The 24,720-nt window shown below is 36.4% G+C and overlaps 1 protein-coding gene across 7 annotated transcripts in view; it reads right to left on the reverse strand.

The window, feature by feature from the left end:
- The window catches only part of GRIA4 (glutamate ionotropic receptor AMPA type subunit 4), a 295,854-nt gene that overhangs the window by 1,567 nt on the left and 269,567 nt on the right, over nt 1-24,720 (reverse strand). For 2 of the 7 annotated variants that reach the window (XM_049778541.1, XM_049778542.1), the window contains exons 15-17: nt 10,654-10,794; nt 5,723-5,837; nt 3,516-3,650 (exon numbers count right to left, since the gene is read on the reverse strand). In XM_049778541.1, coding sequence (XP_049634498.1) covers nt 3,516-3,650; nt 5,723-5,837; nt 10,654-10,794 — 391 coding nt within the window. Of the gene's footprint in view, nt 1-3,402; nt 3,651-5,722; nt 5,838-10,653; nt 10,795-24,720 lie in introns of all 7 variants that reach the window. The other 5 variants (XM_049778543.1, XM_049778544.1, XM_049778545.1 and 2 more) reach the window with 5 other exon arrangements.

Raw genomic sequence — 24,720 nt, forward strand, 5'->3', positions numbered from 1 at the left:
GAAGACATCTCTAGGGTGCCGGGATGACCCTCTGCAAAGATGGGGCCTGGTCTAAACGAGCTCAGGGAAGAGAGATTGTTTTAGGACAGATTTCCTGTTTCCCAACACATATATCTATCTACCACAGACATTTCACTCATTCACACCAGTTATAGACATGACCCAGAACAGCACAGTTAGTGACATACAGTTCCTTCTGTGCCTACCACAGAAGATGAGGCTCTTTCTAGGGGCTGTAAGTGCTCAGGCAGTGTAAGCACAGGGGAAAGAAGGCAGGGTTATCACTGGGTCTGCTCCCAGCTGAGCTGTGGCGTTCCTCTCAGAGCCTCAGTAAGTTTCTATTCTCTCTCTTACTAGGCAGCAGGAAATAGGGAAATCTTCTCTTTGTAAACCTCATTTAATATTCAGTCGATGTATTGAAATTAGTTCTAGTAGCGGAATCTTAATATGAATATAAATAAGAAATTCATTGAATTGTTATGTTTTGATCATGATTTTCTTATAACTTACAGCGCATCTTAATTCCCTGTTATAATTTTAAGTTTTTATAATATTGGAAGAAAACCCATCCTTGGTATTTATTATGTGCTGAAACTTAATTATTAAAATATGTGTTTATTAAATAGTAAAATTAACAGTTAGGTTAAAGCTGTTGTAAAAGAGAATCATAAAGATAAATTTACCCTAATAAATTCAGAAAATTGAAGTTAAATTGCTCTTGACAGATCAATGTTAAAAGTAGGCCATCAACAGTGTTCTACTTAGTAAACAGTGTAAAAAATTAATATATTCATGAGAAGTCAAGATACACTATTTATAGGAATTCAACATTAAAATAAAGCAAACCCAGGCCATATTACTTCGGGTTCTCTTTAAATATGTTATTTTAAGCAATTATTTTAAATATTTTTTTGAGGAACAAATATTACAATGCAATTTGTAAAGGCATTATAATTTTTTGGGACAGATTTTGCCATAAATTTACTTTTGTTTTATTTGTTCCATATTGCTTTAGTGAGGAAATAAAAACACCCAAAGCAGTGAAGTCTGTATGTTTGTCCAAGTAAAGATCAATTCAACAGTTTGCCAGTAAATAAATCTTTGGAAAACTACCTATTTCCTTTTTGAATCATTTAAGGCATTCTTAGTTCTCAACGTTTTTATTTCCTATGTTTACATCTCCTGCATCTATCAAATTATTTCTATTCATCTTGATATTAACATAATGAGGTTGTTCAAACTTGGAAAATGCTCTTATAAATCTACATAGCCTGGGTCTCTGGATTGTTGTAGCTAAGTATATAATATAAATATAAATTAAAAACAGCTTACACTCAATTCTTATATATAGGTGAAGATCACTTTATCTCCCTTGAGTGCCATATGTTTTCAATGTTGTATGATGTGATGTTTTATCTTTATTTAAAATTTATTATCTTTAAAAAGTCAGCTCCATTTTAAAAGGCAATTCATGTGATAACTGTAATGCCAAGTTGGCTTGAATAGGTTATTACATGGAAATTTGGCATTTTGTTTTAAACAGCTTCCTATAACTTTGAAATAAGTTGCCATCATTTCTTTCTGGAGCGTTCCTAATTATTTTTTCTTTATCTTATGCCTTAGTCCTTGCTGATGGCAGAATGGCTTTCCTATGCCAAAGAAAATGGAATCTTAATGAACTGGCTAAAAAAATATCTCATAAAATTATTTTAGAATGAAGTCCAAATAACTGAGTTGGAATAATTTGTTAATTACTGTTTTCCTAGTTTGGGAAAATTGTTCCTGAATTGTATAACTTTAATTAAGTTATATATGTAATGTATTAAACTTTAACTAAGTTATATATGTAATGTATTATATAATATATAATAATATATAATCTTTGATTAAGATAAATTCATTCCTATGAATGAATGTCCAAGAAATATTGACATCCTTTTACTTTTTGCTTTTAGAAGACATCATCTAAATCTTTGAAACTTAGTAAAGAGAAGAGTTTGTTTTTAATTCTTTTCTACATCTATGTGTAAGTTATAGTTGGTTATTAATTTCTAGCTCATGGATAAAAACAATTAAATCTGATGAAAAGGGAAGACTGTTTTTATTGCAAGAAACTCCCTCAGTGGATTTTATCTAATTAATAAATATCAAAATCAAGCACATTTCCAGCATAACTTTAGAGGAAGCTCTTATCCTTTTTTTTTCCCCCTTGGGCCATACCCAACTGTGCTTACTATGCTCAGGGATAATTCCTGGGAGGATCATGGGACCAAATGAGATATCAGGGACTGAACTCAGGAGAGTTGTGTATAGTGCACTATCTATTGTATGAACTCTCCAGCATGAACCACTTTTTCAAAGTTTTGCTTACCATTCTCCTCAGAACAAGCAGTCTCTCAGATGACTACTATAAAGAATTTTAGAAAATGAGTTTTCAAGAGAGACCTGAATTTAGGAAAAGCAATCACAGATGTTCTCAGACTTATTTTAAAACCACTTTCTACCATTAGGGGAAAAATAATGAACATTCAGATTCTTAAAAAACAAGCCTGTCATTTCTGTCTCATTCAGTGCTGACTTTCCTTTTGTGTACAACAAGAGGAAGTGAGTAAGTGAGGCTGATTGGTCTTACATTAAAAAAATTGAAATGGGAGAATTGGAGGAGACCATAAAATCTCACTGCGATTTTTATCGTTGACCGAATCTTTCTGAAAAAAAAACATATTGTTGACATCTCTGAAGGAGACAATTTTAACCTGCCAACAATGAATCACGATTTGCCATAATGAACATAAGAGTGAAGCTTCATCTCATAGCTAAAAATTGTCATCAGTATTCTATCAATCACTCCTTGAGGTGTGACTTAAGGTCTGGCTCAAGGACTATGTCAGACAAGCAAAAATGATGGCAAGAAGAAAATAATGATAAAAGAAAGCTATAATTTGGTAAATGCTTACAATGGCCCCAGAACTATTGCATTTATTGTTTCTCAGGAAACAATATAACCTTATCCCCAAACAGGCAACTATCTAGGCTTTGATCACTATGCTTGTTTTGTTGGGTCTTATCCTAAAATTGCATCATTCTAGAGAAAATTCATCTGATTTGTGGACTTGAAAACCCAGATCTAAAGGCCAATTTCTCCCAAATTTATAGTATTGAAATAATTTTTAGAGCATTTCTAAGAGATCTGCTTTTGTCTTTCTGACGCTTCCAATGCAGATATCTATTGGCAACATAAAGTTTCGAACAGGACATCTGCAGCCAAAGAAAACCAAACCACTGTGCACTAAGGTTTCAAAATGAGAAGCTCTAATCAGAAGCAAGCACTGACAGACACAGCTCACAACACTGGAGGACAAGGACGAGGCACCCACTCACTGTAGTCACCCTAAGTCCTACCCCTAAATCTTAATACTTTCGGTTCCATATACGTTGTAACCTTCTCTATAGGTTGCTAAATTCTGGGTATTCTGCGAGGAAGTTGGGTTAAAAGTCTGTGCACTCTTTGCCACCTTCATTCTCTTGGCTTCTGCCCTGGACTTGTAACAGAACTCTATCAGAGCCACCAGCATGGCCAAGCCCAGGCCGCCAACCAGAATGTAGAAGACGCCCGCCACATTGCTCAGACTCAAGGCACTCGTCTTGTCCTGGTGGGGGGAGAGAGACAGGTGAGTTAACTGTGGAAATGGCACATCCAGAGGTAAAAGAACACACATGATCTAAACAGCTCATTAACAGTAAACGTTTCATTTAACTTCAAATTATATACAAATATAACTCTTGTAAGATATATAGACTTAAACTTAAGCTTGGGAGCTCTCGGGAAAAGTGAATTTAGGACATTAATAATAAATTGTTCCATCAAATCTGAAACATTTCATCATTTCTAAGTGTAATAAAAACCATTATTTTTAGCCATATAGAAGCATTATAGATTTACACTGGATGTGAGAACTAGAATTACTTTTGTTTACGTTGAAAATGACAAGTTTAAAGCCCAGTGACATTATGTCTCCCTTTCATGGAAACTTTTAATATTTAGGCTTCTCCTGAATAAATATGACATCACATTCTCTACTTAAGAAACAAAAGGTCTTTAAACTAATGCCTCCCATTTTGTTCATCATTGCTTTATCAAATATAAGCAAATAATGTGCTGAACAGACATCTCTTTTTTCTCAACTTATACATTTGGATCTGATAAGTGTCACACATATATGTTATAGGCTATTTAGGAACAATTATGTCATATTTAGATGACGTTTTTAAACTTAACTTGAAAATATACAAATTACTATTTGTCAGGGACAAATTTACAATTATCTACTAACTTAAAATATTTAATTCCTACTTAAAAATGTCAGACAATATTCTGAATCTGTAATTTTTCAGAGATTTAATATTTATTTTTTCTAAAAATAAAGGACATGTTCAAATGATAAGAAGATATTTAAATAATTCTAAGGTTTTAGAATTTTTCATAACTTTATATATAATCTTTATATCATATAACATTATTTGAAGTGTTATTTTGGGTAGACTACATGAAGTAGGCCCTATAGCCTCCCAGTCATCTGTTTTGTGTAAAATATGATTCAGACATTTAATTAGTTTTTTTGTTTTAATGTCTAATAGTAAAGTAAAGGTGTACTGGTGTGTACTGTGTCATTTAGTCAGGACAATCAACTGACACAATTTAGGGTTGAGGCCATTTAAAAACTGATCGCTCATTAAGTTTTAGGCTTTTTGACTTTACCAGAGAATTTGAAATAATTATTTCATTATTTAGCTAAGTTGTTACATTCCACTGTGGTTCAAAGGCAGAAAAGATATGATCAAACCATGAGCCTCATTCCTGACCAGGGGCCCATCAACATCTTTTCTCTCGCAAACTCAGAGACTTGTGAACCAGACATTTGTTTTATGTATTAGACTAAAGATGCCAAGGATCTTCAAACATGGCTTTTAGGACCTCTTTTTGTTTTCTATTTATTCACGCAGATTCTACACTGATAAATTGTTTCTTTTTTTCTTTAAAATAAAACTGAAAGTTTTATTTTATCTTTTATCAAACAGAACCAGGTCTATGGTTTCCTGTATTTGCTCTAAAAAAAAAAAAAGGAATGATGAATCTTAGAATTTAAGAATATTACTCATAAACATGATTTATTATAATAGTTTTAAAGTTAGAGAACTAGAGTTTTTACTTTATCTGTCAGCAAAGAAATATATTTTCTAAAGTGGAATGATTGGTAATTATACTGATACAAGTCTGACCTTCTGAGTACCATTTTATACTATTTAAAATATATTTTTTTTTTGGAAATTACTATTAAATTCTCTGTCTGAGGATATCTCAGCTGTTAGAGTAATAGTTTTCACATTTTTTTTTACCTCCAAAGTAAACAAAACCTTATTTGATTAAAATACTACTTTGGTTAGTGGTACGTGAGTTTGAAAATAATACTGGGAATTTTAGTATTTTACCTATTTTTCAGTTAATAGCATATATTCATTTAAAAATTCTTGATAATAGTGGGAAGCAGGTTGCAAGTTTCTGGAAAGGCAGACCCTGTGGCTGACATTTATGAATGAGCTTCCCAGTAGACAGAGTATGGCGAAATGCTAGGTCTCTACGCTGCCATATACTTCAGACATTTGCTCCCATTTAAGTGCTCTGTGAACGCAAGAGGGGGAGGCCCGAACTGCAGCGACTGACCTTGCTTCCAGAGTCCTTGGGTCCACATTCACCTTTATCGTACCACCATTTGTTTTTCAGCTTGTCTAAGACGCCTGCCTCACTGAGTTTCAAAACGGCAAGGTTTACAGGAGTTCTTCACGTGGAAAATAACATAAATAACATTATATATGTTATTTTATGTTATTCAAGTCAAACTACATTAGAATCGCATGGCAAAGTGACAGAGCAGAGGCCACAGCAGGTGCTATGTCTCATACCGTAGGTAGGCCCAGGATTCGAATCCGACATAAAGCTGGGGCCTGCTCCATCGCTTTAGGTAACAGGCGCATACTGCTCGGGAGGTTTGGAAAGAAAGTGTATGCAATTACTGTGAATCCAAAACTATTGGCCTGAGTTGGGTTGCTTACAATTTTGCTACCATGAAAATGGGACGTTTTATAAAGCAAAAAGCCAAAAGGTAAAAGCCACCCCCTGTTCCCCATCATAATTAACCACAGTTGTTGTTGGTGGTGGATGGACATTTGAAGGCAGAGCTAGAGGAGACGGGATCACTGCTTGCTGCCTTCCTGACTCAGCTCCCAGAGCTGGAATCTCCTGCTTTAAGTCTATCCATGGTGTCCACTAATCACTCTGACTCCCTAAATACACTTCCTGGGTCAAAGGGGGAAAGGAAGATTGTCCAAGTACTGCTGAGAATGGTCACTTTGTGCAGAGGAAAGTTGGGTAAATCACTAAAGCCCAAAGTCAGGCTCATATTTTCCTTTCTAAAATTAAGTTCTTAACTAGTAGCACCAAAAGCAATTTTCACTTGTCTTGAGTCTGCCATATATTCCTATGCTCCAAGTAAAAACTTAAGTGACTCTAGGAAACTATGAATTCTTACTAACACATACATAGATTGCTTTCTATACTTTTTGCTATGAACTTTTTTTTTTAAAAACAAATATATTGTTTTATATAAATATAAAACAAACAAGATGCTGGGAACAACCAGCATTTCTGGAGTGTAACAAGCCAGCTCTCACCCAACAACTCTAAAGGAAGCTGAGGTATCTTCCTGGTTTCATTTCCGCATTAACCTCTGTGTATAGTCAAGGAGCAGGGAAAAAACTAATTTCTGGAATCCTTAGTGCTCACTGCTTTTCTGGTGATTGCTTTGCATTGCATTTCACTTTTGCAACATTCAGAGAGACTTAGAAATTTATTTCTTTTGGTTTTATGGGTGGTTTTATGGGTCACACCCAACAACACTCGGGTTACTCCTGGCTTTGCTCTCAGAAATAGCTCCTGGCAGGTTCAGGGGACAATATGGGATGCTGAGAATCAAACTACTATCCGTCCTGGGTTGGCTGCATGCAAGGCAAAAGCCCTATCACTGTACTATATCTCTGACCCTTGTTTTTGTCTTTAAAACAATTCTATGCCATTTTGTCTGGTTCCATCTTCTAGTTCCTCATTTCTAGGATTGTTGGGTATGTATTTGCAGACACAGAATATATTTATATTTATTTGGATCCTAAATTAGCTTGCAAACCTTTTTATACAGGAGAGTAATGCATTAATAATGTGATAGTAATTGACTGTGTACTTACTATGTACAAGGCACTGTTAAAAATATTTTTCCTCTACTTACTATTACTTGCATTTTACAAACAAACAGGAAAACAAGGGACAGAGAAGTTACATCTAGTCACATAGCTAGGAAGCAGCTGAATCAATATTTGCAATAATCCAAGTGCCCAGCTGGTATATTTACAATAACACAAGAAAAAAACCTAGGTAAAGGAGCTTCTGGCTCCCTGGTTTCTGCTTAACAGTTTAAATGACCTCTCCTTTAGGGGAACTTATATTTATGAAAAACTTTCAAAAATATTTTTTGTTGATTTGATTTAAGAGTACAACTTAATTATTGTATCAATATAAATTTTTTTATGTGAATTGCTCAATATAAGAAAGAAGATACATTTGCCCTAGAATTATCCTATAACTTATTGGGGAGGGATTATAACTTAGCATGTGCATGATTTATCAGTTTATACTAAAATCTGAGTTTGAAGACAGTGTTGGGTGAGGGTCATGTCATACAACTTTATCCTCCTCGGACCTATTTCGGGCATGATGGTTACATATCCAGACCTGTGGGTTCCTTAGCTGGGAAACTTCAGCTGCTTCTAAACCAGAACCATAACAGACTTTTCTGAGAAAGATGGCATGCATGAGCAGGTGAGCAGTCTGGCCCAGTCACTGAATATCAAACAAGACCTAGCTGGAAATGAATTCTGGTCTGATCTGGCTCAGGGTAATACAAACATCACTTCTTACTGCATATCCCGAACATTGAGTTTCTAATCCTCAAACTGGACTCACCTATTCCCTTACACCCAGGTCTGACCAAGAAGGGCTGATTTTTCAGAATAAAATAATTCCTGAGGGAAAATAGGGTATACTGTAGTTTCATCTGGGAAAATTATTAACTTTCCACAATATTTTTAGAAAAATTACTTAAGACTTGAAACGATATTTTATAATGATCACTTTGTGATTCATATTTGGTTGAAAGTAATAGGCCTCATAATAAGCAGTATGGTTTTTTTTTAGAATTACTATATTAAATTCTTATAATAATGTCAGACAACAAAAAGTCATTATGTACCCAATAATGTGTCAATGCTAACCCTATTAAAATCCTAATTCCTTTAATAAAAGACTTTAGCTAATTGTCAATTGTTTACATTTATCCTTCAGCTTGGTTATTATCTCTAGAAAAGGGATATACACTAAAGTCTGATCTCATTATTGATTTTGAGAAAAAATTTATTGTATGCTTTTTAATATTCATAATAAAATTAGATTATTGCAATACATTTTTTTCTAATGAAATAAAATGTTTTTCTTCACTCATTTGTTCTTGTTTGGCTTGGGGGCCACACCTGGCAGTGATCAGGGGTTACTATGCGCTCTTTACTCAAGAATTATACCTTGCAGCATTCAAGGGACTGTATGGGATGCAAGTCAAATATACTCACTGTGCTATTGCTCCAGCTCTCTTACTCACATTCTAACACATGAGAAAAATAGTAAACCTTAGTGTGAACTTGAATAGTATATATACACATATTTATACATTTTTTAATTTTGGCGGTTGGGGTAACATCTGTCTGTGTTCAGGGCTCATTCCTGGCATTTCTGGAGTGCCCAGACAGTCTAAGGGATTAAACTGTAATCAACTTGCTGCATGGTACGTACTTTTTCCCCTGTTCTATCTCTCTGGTCCCAGTACATATATAATTTAAAGAATATTATTTTCTCCACATTATAAATTAAAATATACGGGGCCGGGTAGGTGGCGCTGGAGGTAAGGTGTCTGCCTTGCAAGCGCTAGCCAAGGAAGGACCGTGGTTCGATCCCCCGGCGTCCCATATGGTCCCCCCCAAGCCAGGGGCGATTTCTGAGCACATAGCCAGGAGTAACCCCTGAGCGTCAACCGGGTGTGGCCCAAAAACCAAAAAAAAAAAAATTGAAATATACTAATAAAAAGTGGCACAGGTTTCAGTCTGAACAGTTGCAGGCTGTTCACTGACTTGTGGGTCTTATCCAGTGAGAAGTGGGTTTTCTCAGGAAAGGGCAGCTTCCGGCTTCTGCTGAGATTGTCCCTGCCACAGGGGTGCCTCAATTCTGTAATGGAGTGATCCAGAAAACTGGATCATCATTGGTAGCTAATTAGGGCTCCCAAATATAAAGAGTTATAAGTCTTTAAGTAACAGTCCTTTCCTTAATAGTATTTAAGAAAACATATTTGAGAGAGAGGAGATAGAGACACAGAGAGAGAGGGACACAGAGAGACAGAAAGATGGAGAGAGAGAAAGAGAGAAAGACAGAGAAAGAGAGAGACAGAGAGAGAAAGAGAGAGAGAGAGAGAGAGAGAGAGAGAGAGAGAGAGAGAGAGAGAGAGAGAGAGAGAGAGAGAGAGAGAGAACACAAGGTTAAGGCATGTACCTTGTATGCTAAACCTGGGAAAGATCCCAGCACACAGAGCCAGGAGAACCTGAACACTGTTGGGTATGGCAGCCAATTCCCAAAGACAAGTGTAAATGCCTTTATATTCTTAACCCTTTCTCCTACCACTACTATATGTAAGAAAAGACTATTTTGTCACAATACTTCCATCTCTGGTCTGTTTTCTTTGAGTCTTCCCAGTGAGGAAAAATTCAGGGGATGATGACTAATTTCTGTTAGCTGCATCTGTCTTTCTTTGGACAATATTTAGCAATAAAAATATTGCTCCTTGGGGCTGGAGAGATAGCAGGGAGGTAAGGCGTTTGCCTTGCATGCACAAGGATGGTGGTTCAAATCCCGGCATCCCATATGGTCCCCCGAGCCTGCCAGGAGCAATTTCTGAGCGCAGAGCCAGGCGTAACCCTTGAGCACTGCCAGGTGTGACCAAAAACCAATATATGTATAAAATATTATATATATATATATATTGCTTCAAGGGCTGGATTTAGTGATGACCACCATTATTTCTGAGGCCTGAGAGGTGTAGGCAGAGAAAGGAGGTTAAAGCAGCAGGCTTTTTTTGTTTTCATTGTTCCTCTAGAGAACATTCCCTACTTCTGACAACACCATGGCTAAGCAATCATGACTGACACTCTCTGCTCTTCCTTCTCTCTTTACTAAGTCACTCTTCCTGAAACTAGTTGCCTTCCTGCTTTTCCAACTAAGGTCAGGGACCAAGGTGCCTGTCCCACCGCCCCTTCCAAGCTAGAGCTCTGCAGTGACTACTTTAATTAGGTGTGTCTCCAATGGATGGTGGTCGCAAATATTTTTGCCTTGACAGTAATTGCATACTTCATTTTGCAAAGGGACATGACTAGCATTTCCGGAGGCCTCCGGAGGTCCCAAATCTGAGTCTCCCAGCAGATGCACCTATTACTCGACACACTGTTTACCCGCTTTTGGTGACATTGAGGCTGACCTTGGAGTCACCGCCCCCGCTGCCACATTCTCCTTTGTCGTACCACCATTTGTTTTTCAATTTGTCCAAGAGGCCTTGTTCATTCAGTTTTAAAACTGCGAGGTTAACAGCATTTCTTGAAACGATAAAACATATTTTGTAAGAAACTGCACAGCTGTTAAGTTGTTAGAAGGAATGAGGACTTAAGCTCTTTTAGAAGCTTCTCCCAGGCGCTAAATAAACCTCTCATTTTTTGCTACCCGTCAGTCTCTTGCACCAGGGTCCAAACCAAAGGCAAAGTTCAAAGCATAAGTCAGCTTGGGGTGTATGGTATTGTTCTTTTTCACAGTTCATTTAGCGGCAAATAACTGACATCATCATTAACCAGTTATATGGCTTTTTCTTTTTTTGCAAAACTGTAATAAACTTGAATTTGAGAGTAATTTTGCTTTGAGTTCCTTTTGCCTCTAAGAATTTCAACGACCCAAGCAAGAGAAACTGAAATGAAAATTCATCCCCAGAAGGAAGAACATAATGACTTAAATCAACAACACAGCCTCTAATTTTCGTGCCCTGATTTTCCGACCAGGAAAGGACGATGGCCTTTCTTATTTATGTGGATGTTGTTTGGCCATATGTTTAATTGGGTTGGTCTTGGGAACTATTACTATTTGCAAGTTAGATTTTGTTTCCTTGGATTGGGGAGAGTAAAATGATGGAAGCTGCTCTTAGGAAAATGTTATAATATTTGAGGTGTTTTTTTGTTTTGTTTGTTTTTAAAAATTGATGAAAGGCACTAGTTGCTATTTTGGACACAGGGTTTCATATCTAATTTTATGGTTTATATTAGATAATTAATCCCTAGGAAATCATGCTGCTGTGGACTTTGTAAGCAAACATTCTAGATTACATTTTCTCTGTTTGTATCTAAAAGGGAGTTATTTATGCATGCATTGACTAAAACTATCAAAAAAATCTATATGACTATATGACTGTGCAGATTTCTATCTATCAAATTTCATTCCTCTCCTGGAGGATTAGGACTAAAAGGCAGCATGGGCTTTGGCTGCCCCTGCGTTTAGTTCCTTCTTGCTTTCATGTTAGTTTTTAAATGATCCATCAACTCTTTGAAGGTTTTTCAGAATCTCACAACATTTTTATCAAACTTTGGTCATGGACTTTCTAGGCTGAGGAAACTTGAGTAGTGCTTCTGTTATGTTACTTGCTTAACACTAAATTGGTAATTGCTTCTAGTCAAATAAATTACAGATAAAATAAAATAACGTTATTAATGACACAGGAACACTACTGATTGATCTGCAAGTATAATATCTTTTAGCTGACTAATAAAAAGCATTGCATATTCTACCATTTATCCATGTATTCAACTTTATTCTCTAAGTGTGTTTGCAATATTTCAGATAAATAATGTGCATTTTCCAGTGTTGGGATAGTTTATCTAGAGAGGAAACATTTCTCGTGAGTAAACCACACACCTAAACATATTATCTCTTCCTGAGAGTCAGGCTGCTATTTACTAAATTCTATTTAATAGTTATTCCTACATTCCCAAGTGACACATGATTTGCACAAAAATTTATATACTACATAAAGTGAATAATACCAGGCAGGTAATTTAATCCCCTGAAGGACCAGCCTGAAATGTAGGCATTTATGAATAGTCAATGAAACAGACATTTTAAAACACAATCACTTGAGAAAAAGGAACTGTTTTATTTGGGATTATAAGAACCTAAATAAATTGTCTTCAAATGACTTAAACCTATCTAATAAAATTTTATATTTTGGATCAAAGTATTTTTTATAATAAACTAATTTCATCCTTAAACATTTTATTAGATTTTTTTAAATGAAGAGGTATCTCAATTGCTTTATATGTTGGTTTAGACCATTCCTTTGATAAAACTAAAACCATTTCATGAGAGGGTTATTTAACAGGGCTATTAGTCATACCCAAAGACAGTTTCACAGCACAATAGAAACCAAAAAAGCAAAACAAAAGAATGAAGAAAAAAAAGCTGTACGTTGAGAAAATTGTTTGGAATTAAGCTTTTTTCAACATTTTTCTGTGATATCATCTTTCTAATCCATATAATAGGCCATGTAAAAACAGTTTAGTTTCACACTGCTATCCATTGTATGTATCCATTGTATTCCTGGTGACTAGAATATATTTGACCAATAGAATAGTCACTGCCCAGTTTACAGTTAATATACATTTCGCTTTTGGAAATAGAAAGTCCCCTTAAATAGACCAAATTTATTGAAAAAATTATTTTATAAATATATAAAATTTATTTAAAAATAAAAATATTTTTAATAAATGCATAATGTTAATAAAATGATAAATATAAGGTAGTTTGTCATTACTATAGTAATAGTTTTCAAAATTTCAAGATCTATTTGAATGTTAAAAGTTGCCTCTTTGGGGCCGGAGAGATAGCATGGAGGTAAGGCGTTTGCCTTTCATGCAGGAGGTCATCAGTTTGAATTCCGGCGTCCCATATGGTCCCCTGTGCCTGCCAGGAGCATTTTCTGAGCCTGGAGCCAGGAATAACCCCTGAGCACTGCCATGTGTGACCCAAAAACCACACACACACACACACATACACACACACACACACACAAGTTGCCTCTTTACCATAATTAGCCAATGATATAATATTTCTATGCTCTGCTTGTGTCTAATGTCTCCTTGGATTACCATCTGAATCACATCATAGTCTCCAAAAGAGAGACAGTTTGAGCTTCTCCTTCTCAGAATGCATCACTTTGACTTTTAATTAATAGTATCATTAAATTACTTTATATTTATATCATTATTCCACTCAATTTACTGGAATAGAATAAAAAGCTGTTTACTTTTTAATAAAATGCTAGGCCCCAAACTTGTCACTGGTAGACAAAACCAAGGAAGTCGGTTCTAGTGGGTGAGCTAAATGAAAGATAAAAAGTGAGTTCTTCCTGCTTTATGTTTTATTATTGCTTGGGATTCCCTCATACATCTCAGTCAGGTGAGATTCTCAACAATTAGGTGATAATGGGGTATGAATACCCTGACTTGGCAGTGGAAGAACTATAGGAGTGATCTATTTGCCAAGCAGATAAGATAGATAAAAAATATTGGGAACTATTTCTTACACGAATTATTTGACACTTCTGAGTGGTACTTTTACAGAATAATGTCAATTGATACAAACTATTTTAGTTCACAAATGGAAGAGAGAGAAGAAACAGTGAAACAAGAGACCACGTTCTGATGAAAGGTGTAGCCATATTTGAGAACCAACGGTGCAAATTGCCCTAAATCCCATGTCCATCCTTGTATACCATAGTGGAACCGCAGGTAAGAAAAGTCCTATTTCAGTATCTTGTCTTCTAGTATTAGATTATGAGGAATTTGTGGTTTAAGGTTGAAACAAGAACATTCACCTCTGGACAAGTCCCAGAAACTGGAAAAATTCCAAGGGTTTTTATTTCTGAAGTTTCTCTCAAGTGTGCTTGAGATTTGGAAAATCCACACCTCATTGCCCTAGCTAATAAACAGGACACATTTTATTAGTGAGAAAAAGACAGAATTCAGAATGAGGGTCAGGAACATGGCCCCAAGTGCTGGAGCACATGCTCAGCCCCAGACTTGGTCCCTGAGCACTGCAGCACAATCCTAAGTATCCTAAATTCCTGCCAACCAGCATTGCCTGCAGCACTGCTAAAGCACTGCCAGTTCCAAACACTAAAACTAAACCAAAACCAAACCTGAAAGAAATAACAACAAAATAGCTTTAGCGTAGGAACCAACAGATTTCAGTTTTCCATTGACTAATTTTGGAGTAAATTAATGAAATGCATAGTGATATTTTCTTATAAAAACATGCTTAATTTAGGACAAGGTATCTTATACCTTCTGCTCTTCTGATAAGAAATTACCAGGAAATGCTGGAGAGTTGGATTCAGCCTTTGTGCTGAATTTGTGTCATTCTTATTATATCTATCTGAAAACCATATTTCTTATCATTTCTGTTGGTAAAGTATTTAAGTTTAACTTGGGCAAGATGTCTGCCTAACCAGAAAAACTTAAGCAAGAAAATTTTAAGTTTAGTAACTGTTTCTATGATTTCTGGGTTTGTGACTATTAACTGATGATATGAAGTCAAGATACATTCATTGTCTGCCCATGAAATATTTGGCTGCATATGGTTTGTGGAATAATTTGCAGCATCACTTTTAGTTTGATTACTGCAAATTCATTCCATTTTCTTAACAGGAAAACCATTTGATTCCTGGTTCTGGTGTCAGTATTGAGTTGAAACCAATACTGCTTGTCTAAACTATTAGGCAATGGTGCTGTGCTTTCTTGTCCTTAGGTCCATTGTTTGCATACACACCAGAATGACTCATTAGATTCAGGCCTATGTTCTCTTACCTGGAGTGTTCTCTTCAGAACTTTATGCACTTTTTATAGTAAGTGCTAATGTGCAGAAAATCTATTTAGTTGGTTGATACTAGGAATTTTGTTAAGTAGTCCCTAATAAGTCCATATTAATAAAAAATACTATTTTAAAAGGTAAAAATCGTCTGAATCAAAAGAAATCATGTGAACCATAACAATATCTTTTTAAAACTAACAAAGGGCACTGTTATATAATCTGCACAGGAAGAAATATAAACCATATAAAAATAATTCAACTTTGCTTGGAATTAAGCTATGGTGTTTTAAAGCATCTTTTTGTAATCATACTAAGAACAATAAAAATATTGAGTCTATAGTCAAGATTTAATAAGATGGACATTTTAATACACTGATGATAGAATTTAAAAACTCGGATAGTCTGGGCAGGAAAGGCAGCTGACCTGCTACAACAGATCCTGGGCTGAATGACTAGCAGCGCATCACATTTCCCATGTACAGCAAGGGGTCACTCCTGAGAAGACAGAGCCAAGAACAGCCCCTAGGAACAGCAGAGTGTTCCCCCAAACTGACCACTCACCCACCAAACAACCGATTAACCAGCTAGTCAACCAAACTTACAACCAAACAAACCCAAAACTTCCAAATTGGGAGGGAAATAAAATTTTAAACAAGAGCAACATCAAAACACTTCTTGGGTGGGGAGATAAACCAGCAGTCTGTGCTAACCATATGCAGGACTCAAGTTCAAACTCCAGTATCACATGGTTTCCTCTTTCTCCCCCAGAACTGGGGGTGCAGCCCTGAAAGCTTCCTGCACCTATGGGTATGGCCCTGAGGGTTCTTGGGCACCTCTAAGGTGGCACCCCTGACCCTTGGCACTGCAACACTCAGACAGTCCTGCACTTGTGTGCCTTAGTTCTGGACCACCCGACCCAGTTGGCTAAGTACTGCTAAAGTGTGACTACCAGGCTTTCTGAGCACTGACCCCCACCCCACAATTCTTACCCTTCAATATAACCAGTAATATTGATAGCTTTCATTAACAATTTCTCTGTGAAAAATCAATTATAAGTGATGCTTGATATTAAGAAATTAGCTCATAAAGTCTCATAATTATGTATGAATATAACAAAACACTGAAAACAATCTTCCTTCCTATCAGGAGGAGAAAGAGTAGATTTTGGCCCACAAAAGTGGCACTCACAATTGATCTGAGTATTAAAATCACTTACTCCACACACAATGCTCAGGCCCAACCTTGTATCTGATTCTTTTCCTTAAAGAATCGAGATCACCATATCTGTACTTTACTACCATCCCAAGGTGACAATATCAACAAGCACCAATAAGTCATCTGATTGAATGCTTTACAACCACTAAAGGTTTTTGCCTCAACTTTTTTGTTTTTTTTTTTTGGGGGGGGGCACACCTGGCAGTCCTCAGGGGTTACTCCTGTCTCTGCACTCAGGAATCACTCCTGGAGGTGCTTGGGGGCCAGATGGGATGTGAGGGATCAAACTTGGGACTGCATGCAAGGCAAATGCCCTCCTCGCTATACTATCACTTTAGCCCTTCTTCAACATTTTTAACTAATCAGGGAATATCTGGGTGACAAAGTGAAAAGAAAACTGGAGGGGTTGGAATGGTAACGTAGCGGTAGGGTGCTTGCCTTGACTGCGGCTAACCCAGGATGGAAGCAGGTTCGATTGCCAGCATCCCATATGATCCCTCGAGCCAGGAGCAATTTCTGAGTGCAAAGCCAGGAGTACAGCCGGGTGTGGCCCCACAAAACAAAACAAAAAAAAAAAAAAAAAAGAAGAAAAGTGGAAGGGACACAGAGAGGTGATGCTCAGTGGTAGAGCATGTGATTTGAATGTCTGAAGCCCTGCATTTGATCCCAGGCCCCAAACAAAACTTAAACGATAGGAATTAAGTTGTACATTTATTGTAACCCTAACTTGAGATTAAATTCTCTATATTTTTATATATTTCACATTAATAGAAAAATAGTGCAAAGAACTATAATCAACAGCTATTTCTGGTGTAGAGATTGTGATTTATTTGAATCACAGCCTGTGGTGTGATTGCTCACAGACCTAAAATGGTCAACTATAACAAGTGACACCTTAATGAGGAGCAAAAAAGAAAACCTCAAAAGAAGCCAAAAAGTGAAATACCTCAAGAATGAGCAAAAAAGAGAATTGCTTTATGTAGACCCCCAAATAATAGTTTACATTTTGAAAACAAATTGAGAAAGGACTAGATTTTAGACATGATTTTTAAGGACCCGGGAAAATATTGATGGTTCCTGACTGTGTTTGCTTTGGTTCCCTGGATTCCATTCTGAGACAAGGCTGAGAACTTGGATGCATTTAGCTCTTACAGAGCTTCTACCTTCATTGAGGGAACAAGTGAGGCAGAAAGTCTGAGTAACACGTTAATTAGCAGGTCATGCTCATCATCTGGGACCTGCAGGAGGTTAATAGAACTTGCAGTGTCCTGGGGAGAACATGCAGATTTACACAGACAAGGAAAGTGTTCTCCCTTAGGTCAAGTTAAATGAATGTAACTGTGAATAGACTTGAGCCCTTCTAAGTGGGCCATGAAAAAAAGTACTGTGTAGATCTCTGTTCTTAGGAAGAGACTCCTGGACTGACAGCTATGTTGGTTAAGTGAACAATTCTATAGGCTCTATGAAAGAGCTCTTTCCCACAGATTTGACAGGAATACAAATGCCATTTGTTTTCTTCTTCCATCAGTCTACATGTTCACTATCTCTATTTTTCAAAATCCAGCAAAATTCAAAATAGAATTTTAATGTTATTCTATTTCAACTGTTAGGAAGAAGAGAAATGTACAGAAAACTTCTAGGAGCACTCCAATAAGAAAATAGATGTTTCAGGAAAAAATTATCGAACAGCCATTTCCTTGTAGAAGTTCTTTATATCTTGGGTGCTGTGTCAATAGGCTTGCTCAGGCCTTCACAGTGAACACATGGAAATCTATCTCATCCAAGATGTACAGCGAGGAAGGACAAATACCCCAGGGGATTTACTTAAAGCTGTGGTTTTATCAACAATCACTCCTCAAATGAAAGTGAATTAATTAAAAAAATCAAGAGTTCACATATCCACCCAGAGCTTTCCATAAAATCAATTAATGCACAGGAAAAAAAACAATTTATCAAGAAAATATAGAGTAAATAAAAATCAATAAGCAGTCAAGTAATGTTCAGAGCTATTTATATCTTTTCTTAAGAGAAGATATTTTCAAAGAAGTGCTACACTTTATCAGCTATCTGGGCCCAGAAGAGTGAGCAGTTCTCAGCATTATCAATGCTCCACTAAGTTTTCAATTTAACTTGTAACGGTGTTATTCCTTTTATTTTGGAATTTCCCTTCCAGTAAATAAGCACAAGCCTCTTTTTGCTTCATTGGATTTGTTCACTTATTTTGAAGGCCAGAATTTGGGCTCAATTGGTATAAACAGAATTTTTAAAGACAACTTGAAGATTTTTATTTCCTGCTCATGCATGTAAACACTTTTTTATTTTTAAAAACAACAACAGCAGCAGCAACAAGATGGCTACATTGATCAATTATATCCAAATTAGAGAGGACATTTTATTTAGTTGGGAAGATAATGCAGACCTAACATTAATAGGCATTTAAAAATAAACATTAGGTAATATACGAAAACAGTGTGTATATATAGGACTTTGTATTTTACAGGTCAAATGAGTCAAAGAGAACTGAGAAAATTAAGTAGAAACTGCCCTAGACTGGAGGAAGTGATTCTACATATTCAGTTCTCCAGAGTTTGTTTGACTAGTTCTTATTTAAGAGCATGGAATATTATGCAGCCATCAGAAGAGATGAAGTCATGAAATTTTCCTATACATGGATGTATATGGAATCTATTATGCTGAGTGAAGTAAGTCAAAGGGAGAGAGAAAAATGCAGAATGGTCTCACTCATCAATGGGTTTTAAGAAAAATGAAAGACATTATTGCAATAATTTTCAGAGACAAAAGAGAGGAGGTCTGGAAGTTACAGCTCACTCATGAAGCTCACCACAAAGAGTGATGAGTTTAGTTAGAGAAATAATTACATTGAGAACTATCCTAACAATGAGAATATATGAGGGAAGTAGAAAGTCTGTCTAGAGTACAGGTGGGTATTGGGGGGGGGGGAGGAGGGATAGTTGGGACATTGGTGATGGGAAAGTTGCACTGATGATGGAGGTGTTCTTTACATGACTGAAACCCAATCACAAGCATGTTTGTAATCAAGGTGTTTAAATAAAATATTAAAATAAGAGCAAAGTCTGAGGAGTGAGGGACACATGCTTTTTAGGAGCATGTTAGTTAGAGATTTTTGAATAACTTTAGTGTTGAGTGATTTAAAAATAATCTTACAAATATCTCAAGTGGTTTAGTTTCATGATGCAGTTTTTTAGTGACAGTCGAATTTTCTATCCTCCCTGGGCCAGGGACCTATTTGAGATAGCAACAAAAGCTACAACGATTTTCTTACAAGACACGAAGGCACAGAACATGGTCGAGATTCACAGATCCTGAGCAAGACATCATGAGTACAGACAAAGATGTACCTCACCTCTTCCACTAAAATTAGCTACCATCTTCAAGTAATTCTACAAAGGGAATTGTGTATCCAGAATTTAAGTAGAACATTGAAGACTATGTAAGGGAAGGAAGGCACTGAAATTTAGGATGCTTGTTTTATCTGCTATGACGTATATGTGTATATCAATTTTATTTGTTTATAATGGCCTTGAGTGTTGTGTCAGATTGCATGGGGTAAATTCCTCATGCCAAACCATTCCACAGATAGTTTGCTTTAAAGCCTTTGCTTTAAAGGAAGACTCCAGATACTTAGGTTGGGAAGTGCTTCAAGCTACCTTGGGTTATCATTTGCCTTTTAAATAGTAATTATTATTATTCTAAAACAAAATCCTCAAACACCTGAGACTGGCTGGGACCTGATTTGGTTCTCTTCCTTCTCAGTTCCTAGCACTCTACAATATTCTGTGACCCACAGAGCTCTCTTTTGCATATTTAATTGGGTCTTAAAAATGTACAGAGACTGGTTAAAGAAATGATAATGCTACTATTTCTGAGTCCAAATGTGATTTAAAGATGGTCTCTAACCATTTCCTTTTTACAGATGTGATGACTGAGACTGACAAAGTTGGGTCACCAGAGTGGGAACAACAGCTTTTTTTTCTTTTTTTTTTTGTTTTTTTTGTTTTTGTTTGTTTTTTTGTTTTTTTTTTTTTGGCCACACCCGTTTGACGCTCAGGGGTTACTCCTGGCTATGTGCTCAGAAATCGCCCCTGGCTTGGGGGGACCATATGGGACGCCGGGGAATCGAACCACGGTCCTTCCTTGGCTAGCGCTTGCAAGGCAGACACCTTACCTCCAGCGCCACCTATCCCGCCCTGGAACAACAGCTTTACTCTCTGGCTCAGTGCTCTTCCCAAGGACCATCACTGAACCCCTTCCAGTCAGCACCTTCCTAGCCAGTCAGACTGCTTCACCATCCCTCCTGCAGCACCCCGTGGTGCTTTCAATATTTCCTGAAAAGCCTCTAATACACTCTAAATTTTCAATGGCAGATTATTTGCACTAGTACATTGGCAAGTTCTGTTTTTATTTTTTTTTCTGGTTAAATGCTCCTTGAGCATTTATGACTTCATAACAGCCTGGCAGATAATGCCAAGGACTAGAGTATGGCATAAACCTTGCTTGAAGGATCTGGGGTTTCGGGTCCAGGCACCTAGACTATTTCCTGCCTATTGCTGAGAATAACCCCTGAGCACTGCCCAAAGAGTAGCCCTTATATATTGCTGTGTAGTCCAAATATCAATCAATAGCACTTCAAAGACAGCTAGGTGATCTTTCTAAGGTAGATAGATTCTAAGGACTACAGAAAGAAGGGATTTATTTAAAAAGGAATACCAACCTTTAGATGATGAATTGATTTGGTTATTTTCTCTCACAATTATAATACAAAGGCTATTTTAGTATATATAAGGTTCTTCTTGATTTCTGGTCTAAGTTTTTGGATTAAATCCTCAAGATATATAACATAGATAAGTGCAAAAACAATAGATTAAATTTGTTCTCTAAGAGGAAATAGGATTGTACGAGTAAATAAGGAGTGGACCATGGCATCATGGGACCATGGTGACTTGGGACATTAGAGGGCCTTGGGCACCTTTTGTTGGGGAAGGTACATTAACGTGTTGAACATCAAAGTTCAACAATACTGTAAACTTCAATACTATTGTAACCATTGGTCTAGATACACCATATCTACACACAGACATGCCCATACATATATATGTATTATGAATTATAAAAATGTTCAATCAGAAAAAGTCTCATCATTGAATTTTCATTTCTCCTCCTTTTCTATAAATGATTATATACTAAGAACTGCATTTTCGGGGCCAGTGAGGTGGCGCTAGAGGTAAGGTGTTTGCCTTGCAAGCGCTAGCCAAGGAAGGATCGCGGTTCGATCTCCCCGGCATCCCATATGGTCTCCCCAAGCCAGGGGCAATTTCTGAGCGCTTAGCTAGGAGTAACCCCTGAGCATCAAACGGGTGTGCCCCCCCAAAAAAAAGAACTGAATTTCCAAAAAGTGTCCTGCTAATTTATATTTTAATTTAATTTATGCTATACTTATATCACCTATGTAAAAATCTTTATCACTTAAGGTGAGATCCATGATTTTATCAATAATTTTCACCTGCCCAGAGATAATATAACCTAATTTTTTGCTTTTTAAAAAATATGCTTTGCCACAAACTACCCATGACTCCTGTTTCTATATTCTATTTATTCTAACTTTCCCAACTGTCCAGCTTCTATATATATTTTTATATATAGTGGAACCTTAACAGTAGAAACATATTATATTTGATTGTCAAACACTATGGGTTTTTTGTTTTGTTTTGTTTTGTTTTGTTTTTTTTTTTTTTTGGCCACACCTGGTGACCCTCAGGGGTTACTCCTAGCTATGTGCTCAGAAATCAATCACTCCTGGCTTGGGGGACCATATGGGATGATGGGGGTTCGAATCAGGGTCCATTGTAGGTCATCCGCATGCAAAACATACACCCTATCACTGTGCCACTGCTTCGCCTCCTGTGTTGTTATTTTTAAGGATTGTTATTGTATCTCTGTGGCTCATAAATGACAAAGGAGGGATTTGGGCTCAAGACTAGTTTCAAAAGACATCTTTATTCATGACTCCAGACAGAATTTTCTCAACCAGGGGGTAACCTCCCTACAGATAGACTCTGCCACCAGGTTAGTTTCTTAAATTCCCTAAAGGTATTTTCTTCATAGTTGACTCCACATGACAATAAAACCCTCACAAGATTTCTCTGCCCTTTTTTAAAACTTTCTTTCAATTTTTGTAACTTTTCAATAATGTAAAAATGATCATTTTCCAGTAATGACTCACTGACTTGGAGAAGTAGCATTCACATTTGAATGAAACTCCTTCGCAAGGCCTTCCCAAGTACTGTGCTTAGCTCTGGATTCTCTCCATGGTAAAATCTGAAGCTCTCTCATGAGCTCTGAGTCATACTTTAAAATGTTCTTTCTTTGCATTTTTCCTTCTCAGAGGAGAACAATTATGTTTACCATTCTTAGTTTCCGTCAAGGCAGGACATAGAGTAGCTATGACATCCCCACATGTAGAAGTGGCACATGTAGAAGTAACATTGGTGGTGTTACTTTTAAGCAACCTATTTCCTACCTCCCCCTCTTCCCATTTTTATATGGGCATCATGGCTGACAAGGCTGTCAATACAGAGTTTTGGGGATACAGTATTCTAATCTAAATGTACCCGTGTCAGCATCCCTCTAGCAACACTTCCCTGCCTCCTCCAAAGTTTCTTATTTCTAAAAGTGCAACTAATATAACTTGGTCACATATTTATAATAATGTTGACTATTATGGCTTGATGCATCCCTCTAGCAACACTTCCCTGCCTCCTCCAAAGTTTCTTATTTCTAAAAGTGCAACTAATATAACTTGGTCACATATTTATAATAATGTTGACTATTATGGCTTGATGCATACAAGTATGGCATCAAAGAGCCCAAGATGCTTCAGTATACACTGCATTATCATCAGTCCTTTTCTTGTCCTCCCTTATCCTTTCTTGGCTCTCCTACTTCTGTGAATTATGACCAAGGTTTGTTCTAATGTGATACCTTCTATATCCTTGTCTTATTATGAAAGTAACCGATTAACATGTTCTGAATTAAAGGGTGCCTTCAAATAGTGGACTCCCAATAATGGATCTGGGGAAAGAGTATTTTAAGGCAAAATACAAGGAAAGACTTCAAGGCTGTCTATTGGCAAGAAGGGGGAAAAGATTAAGACTATCTTTATAAAAAATCTTTTTTTTTTGTTGTTTGGGTCACACCCAGCAGTGCTGAGGGGTTACTCCTGGCTCTATGCTCAGAAATTGCTCCCGGCAGGCTCGGGGGACCATATGGGATGCCTGGATTCGAACCACTGACCTTTTGCATGCAAGGCAAATGCCATACCTCCATGCTATCTCTCCGGTACCTATGAAAAATCTTTATCTTTATCCAATGCACAAACAAATTTCAACTATTCGATTATTGATAGCAAAATGATTGATTTACCAGTTCAACTTGTATAACTGGAAGAGAGAACACTAGTGATTAAATAAAGTAACTTCATAAAAATTAATGAAAATTTGACACATAAAAGTAAATTCTAAGATGAAAACCTCAGATGATGGAATTTTATAATCTAATTCTAATAAATTTAAGGAGATAGCATATAAAATACCATTTTTCAGAAATTATTCCATTATTAAACTAACTTAAAGCAGTATAATTGAAAACATTTTAGAAAGTAGAGATTACATTTTAGAAATTGCCAACATATGATATACCACCTGCTTCATTTTACATTATTAACATTACTGTAGTTAAAAATGTTTTTAATTACTAAATATGTCTAGTTAGTCTCATGTGTACTTTCCATTTTCCTTCAAGTTATTGAGAAAAAGGAAATTAAAGTTTTTAAGTTTTCTTCTCAATTAAGTTTTTATATTTCTTAGTAGAAGTGAATAGTATTTCAGTAAGCCCTTTCTTTCCCTTGTACCTTGAGTAAACCTTATATTATATAATTTTAAGTGTCTTTTAAAATATACTGTTTCACTTATAACTTTTGTCTTTGATATTGGTTTAGTGGAAAAATTGCACAGTTAGAAAAAAGAAATGGATAAAAAGTAGGTTTTTGAAAAATCAGGATTAGGAATTTATGGGATCCTGACACGAAGCCAGTGACATTCCATTCAGATCAGAGTAGGCTTTCACCAAGGAAAGGCTAAGGCTTTTCTATTAGTCTGAAAAAAAATAGTCAAAGACTAAAATTCTTAATGTCTCTAAAGATTGTAAGCTATTCTCTTGAAGTGAAACTACCAGACTATTTTTGAGACTGTCAGGCTCTTCATCATATTGCAAACCAGAAAGAGATTTTGTCAGTCACTTATATAGATTTTGGCGGCGCTCTGGATCAAATTCAGGGCTTTACACATGAAAGGCAAGTGTTA

This window comes from Suncus etruscus, chromosome 8 (assembly GCF_024139225.1).
Source record: "Suncus etruscus isolate mSunEtr1 chromosome 8, mSunEtr1.pri.cur, whole genome shotgun sequence".
Lineage (NCBI taxonomy): Eukaryota > Metazoa > Chordata > Mammalia > Eulipotyphla > Soricidae > Suncus > Suncus etruscus.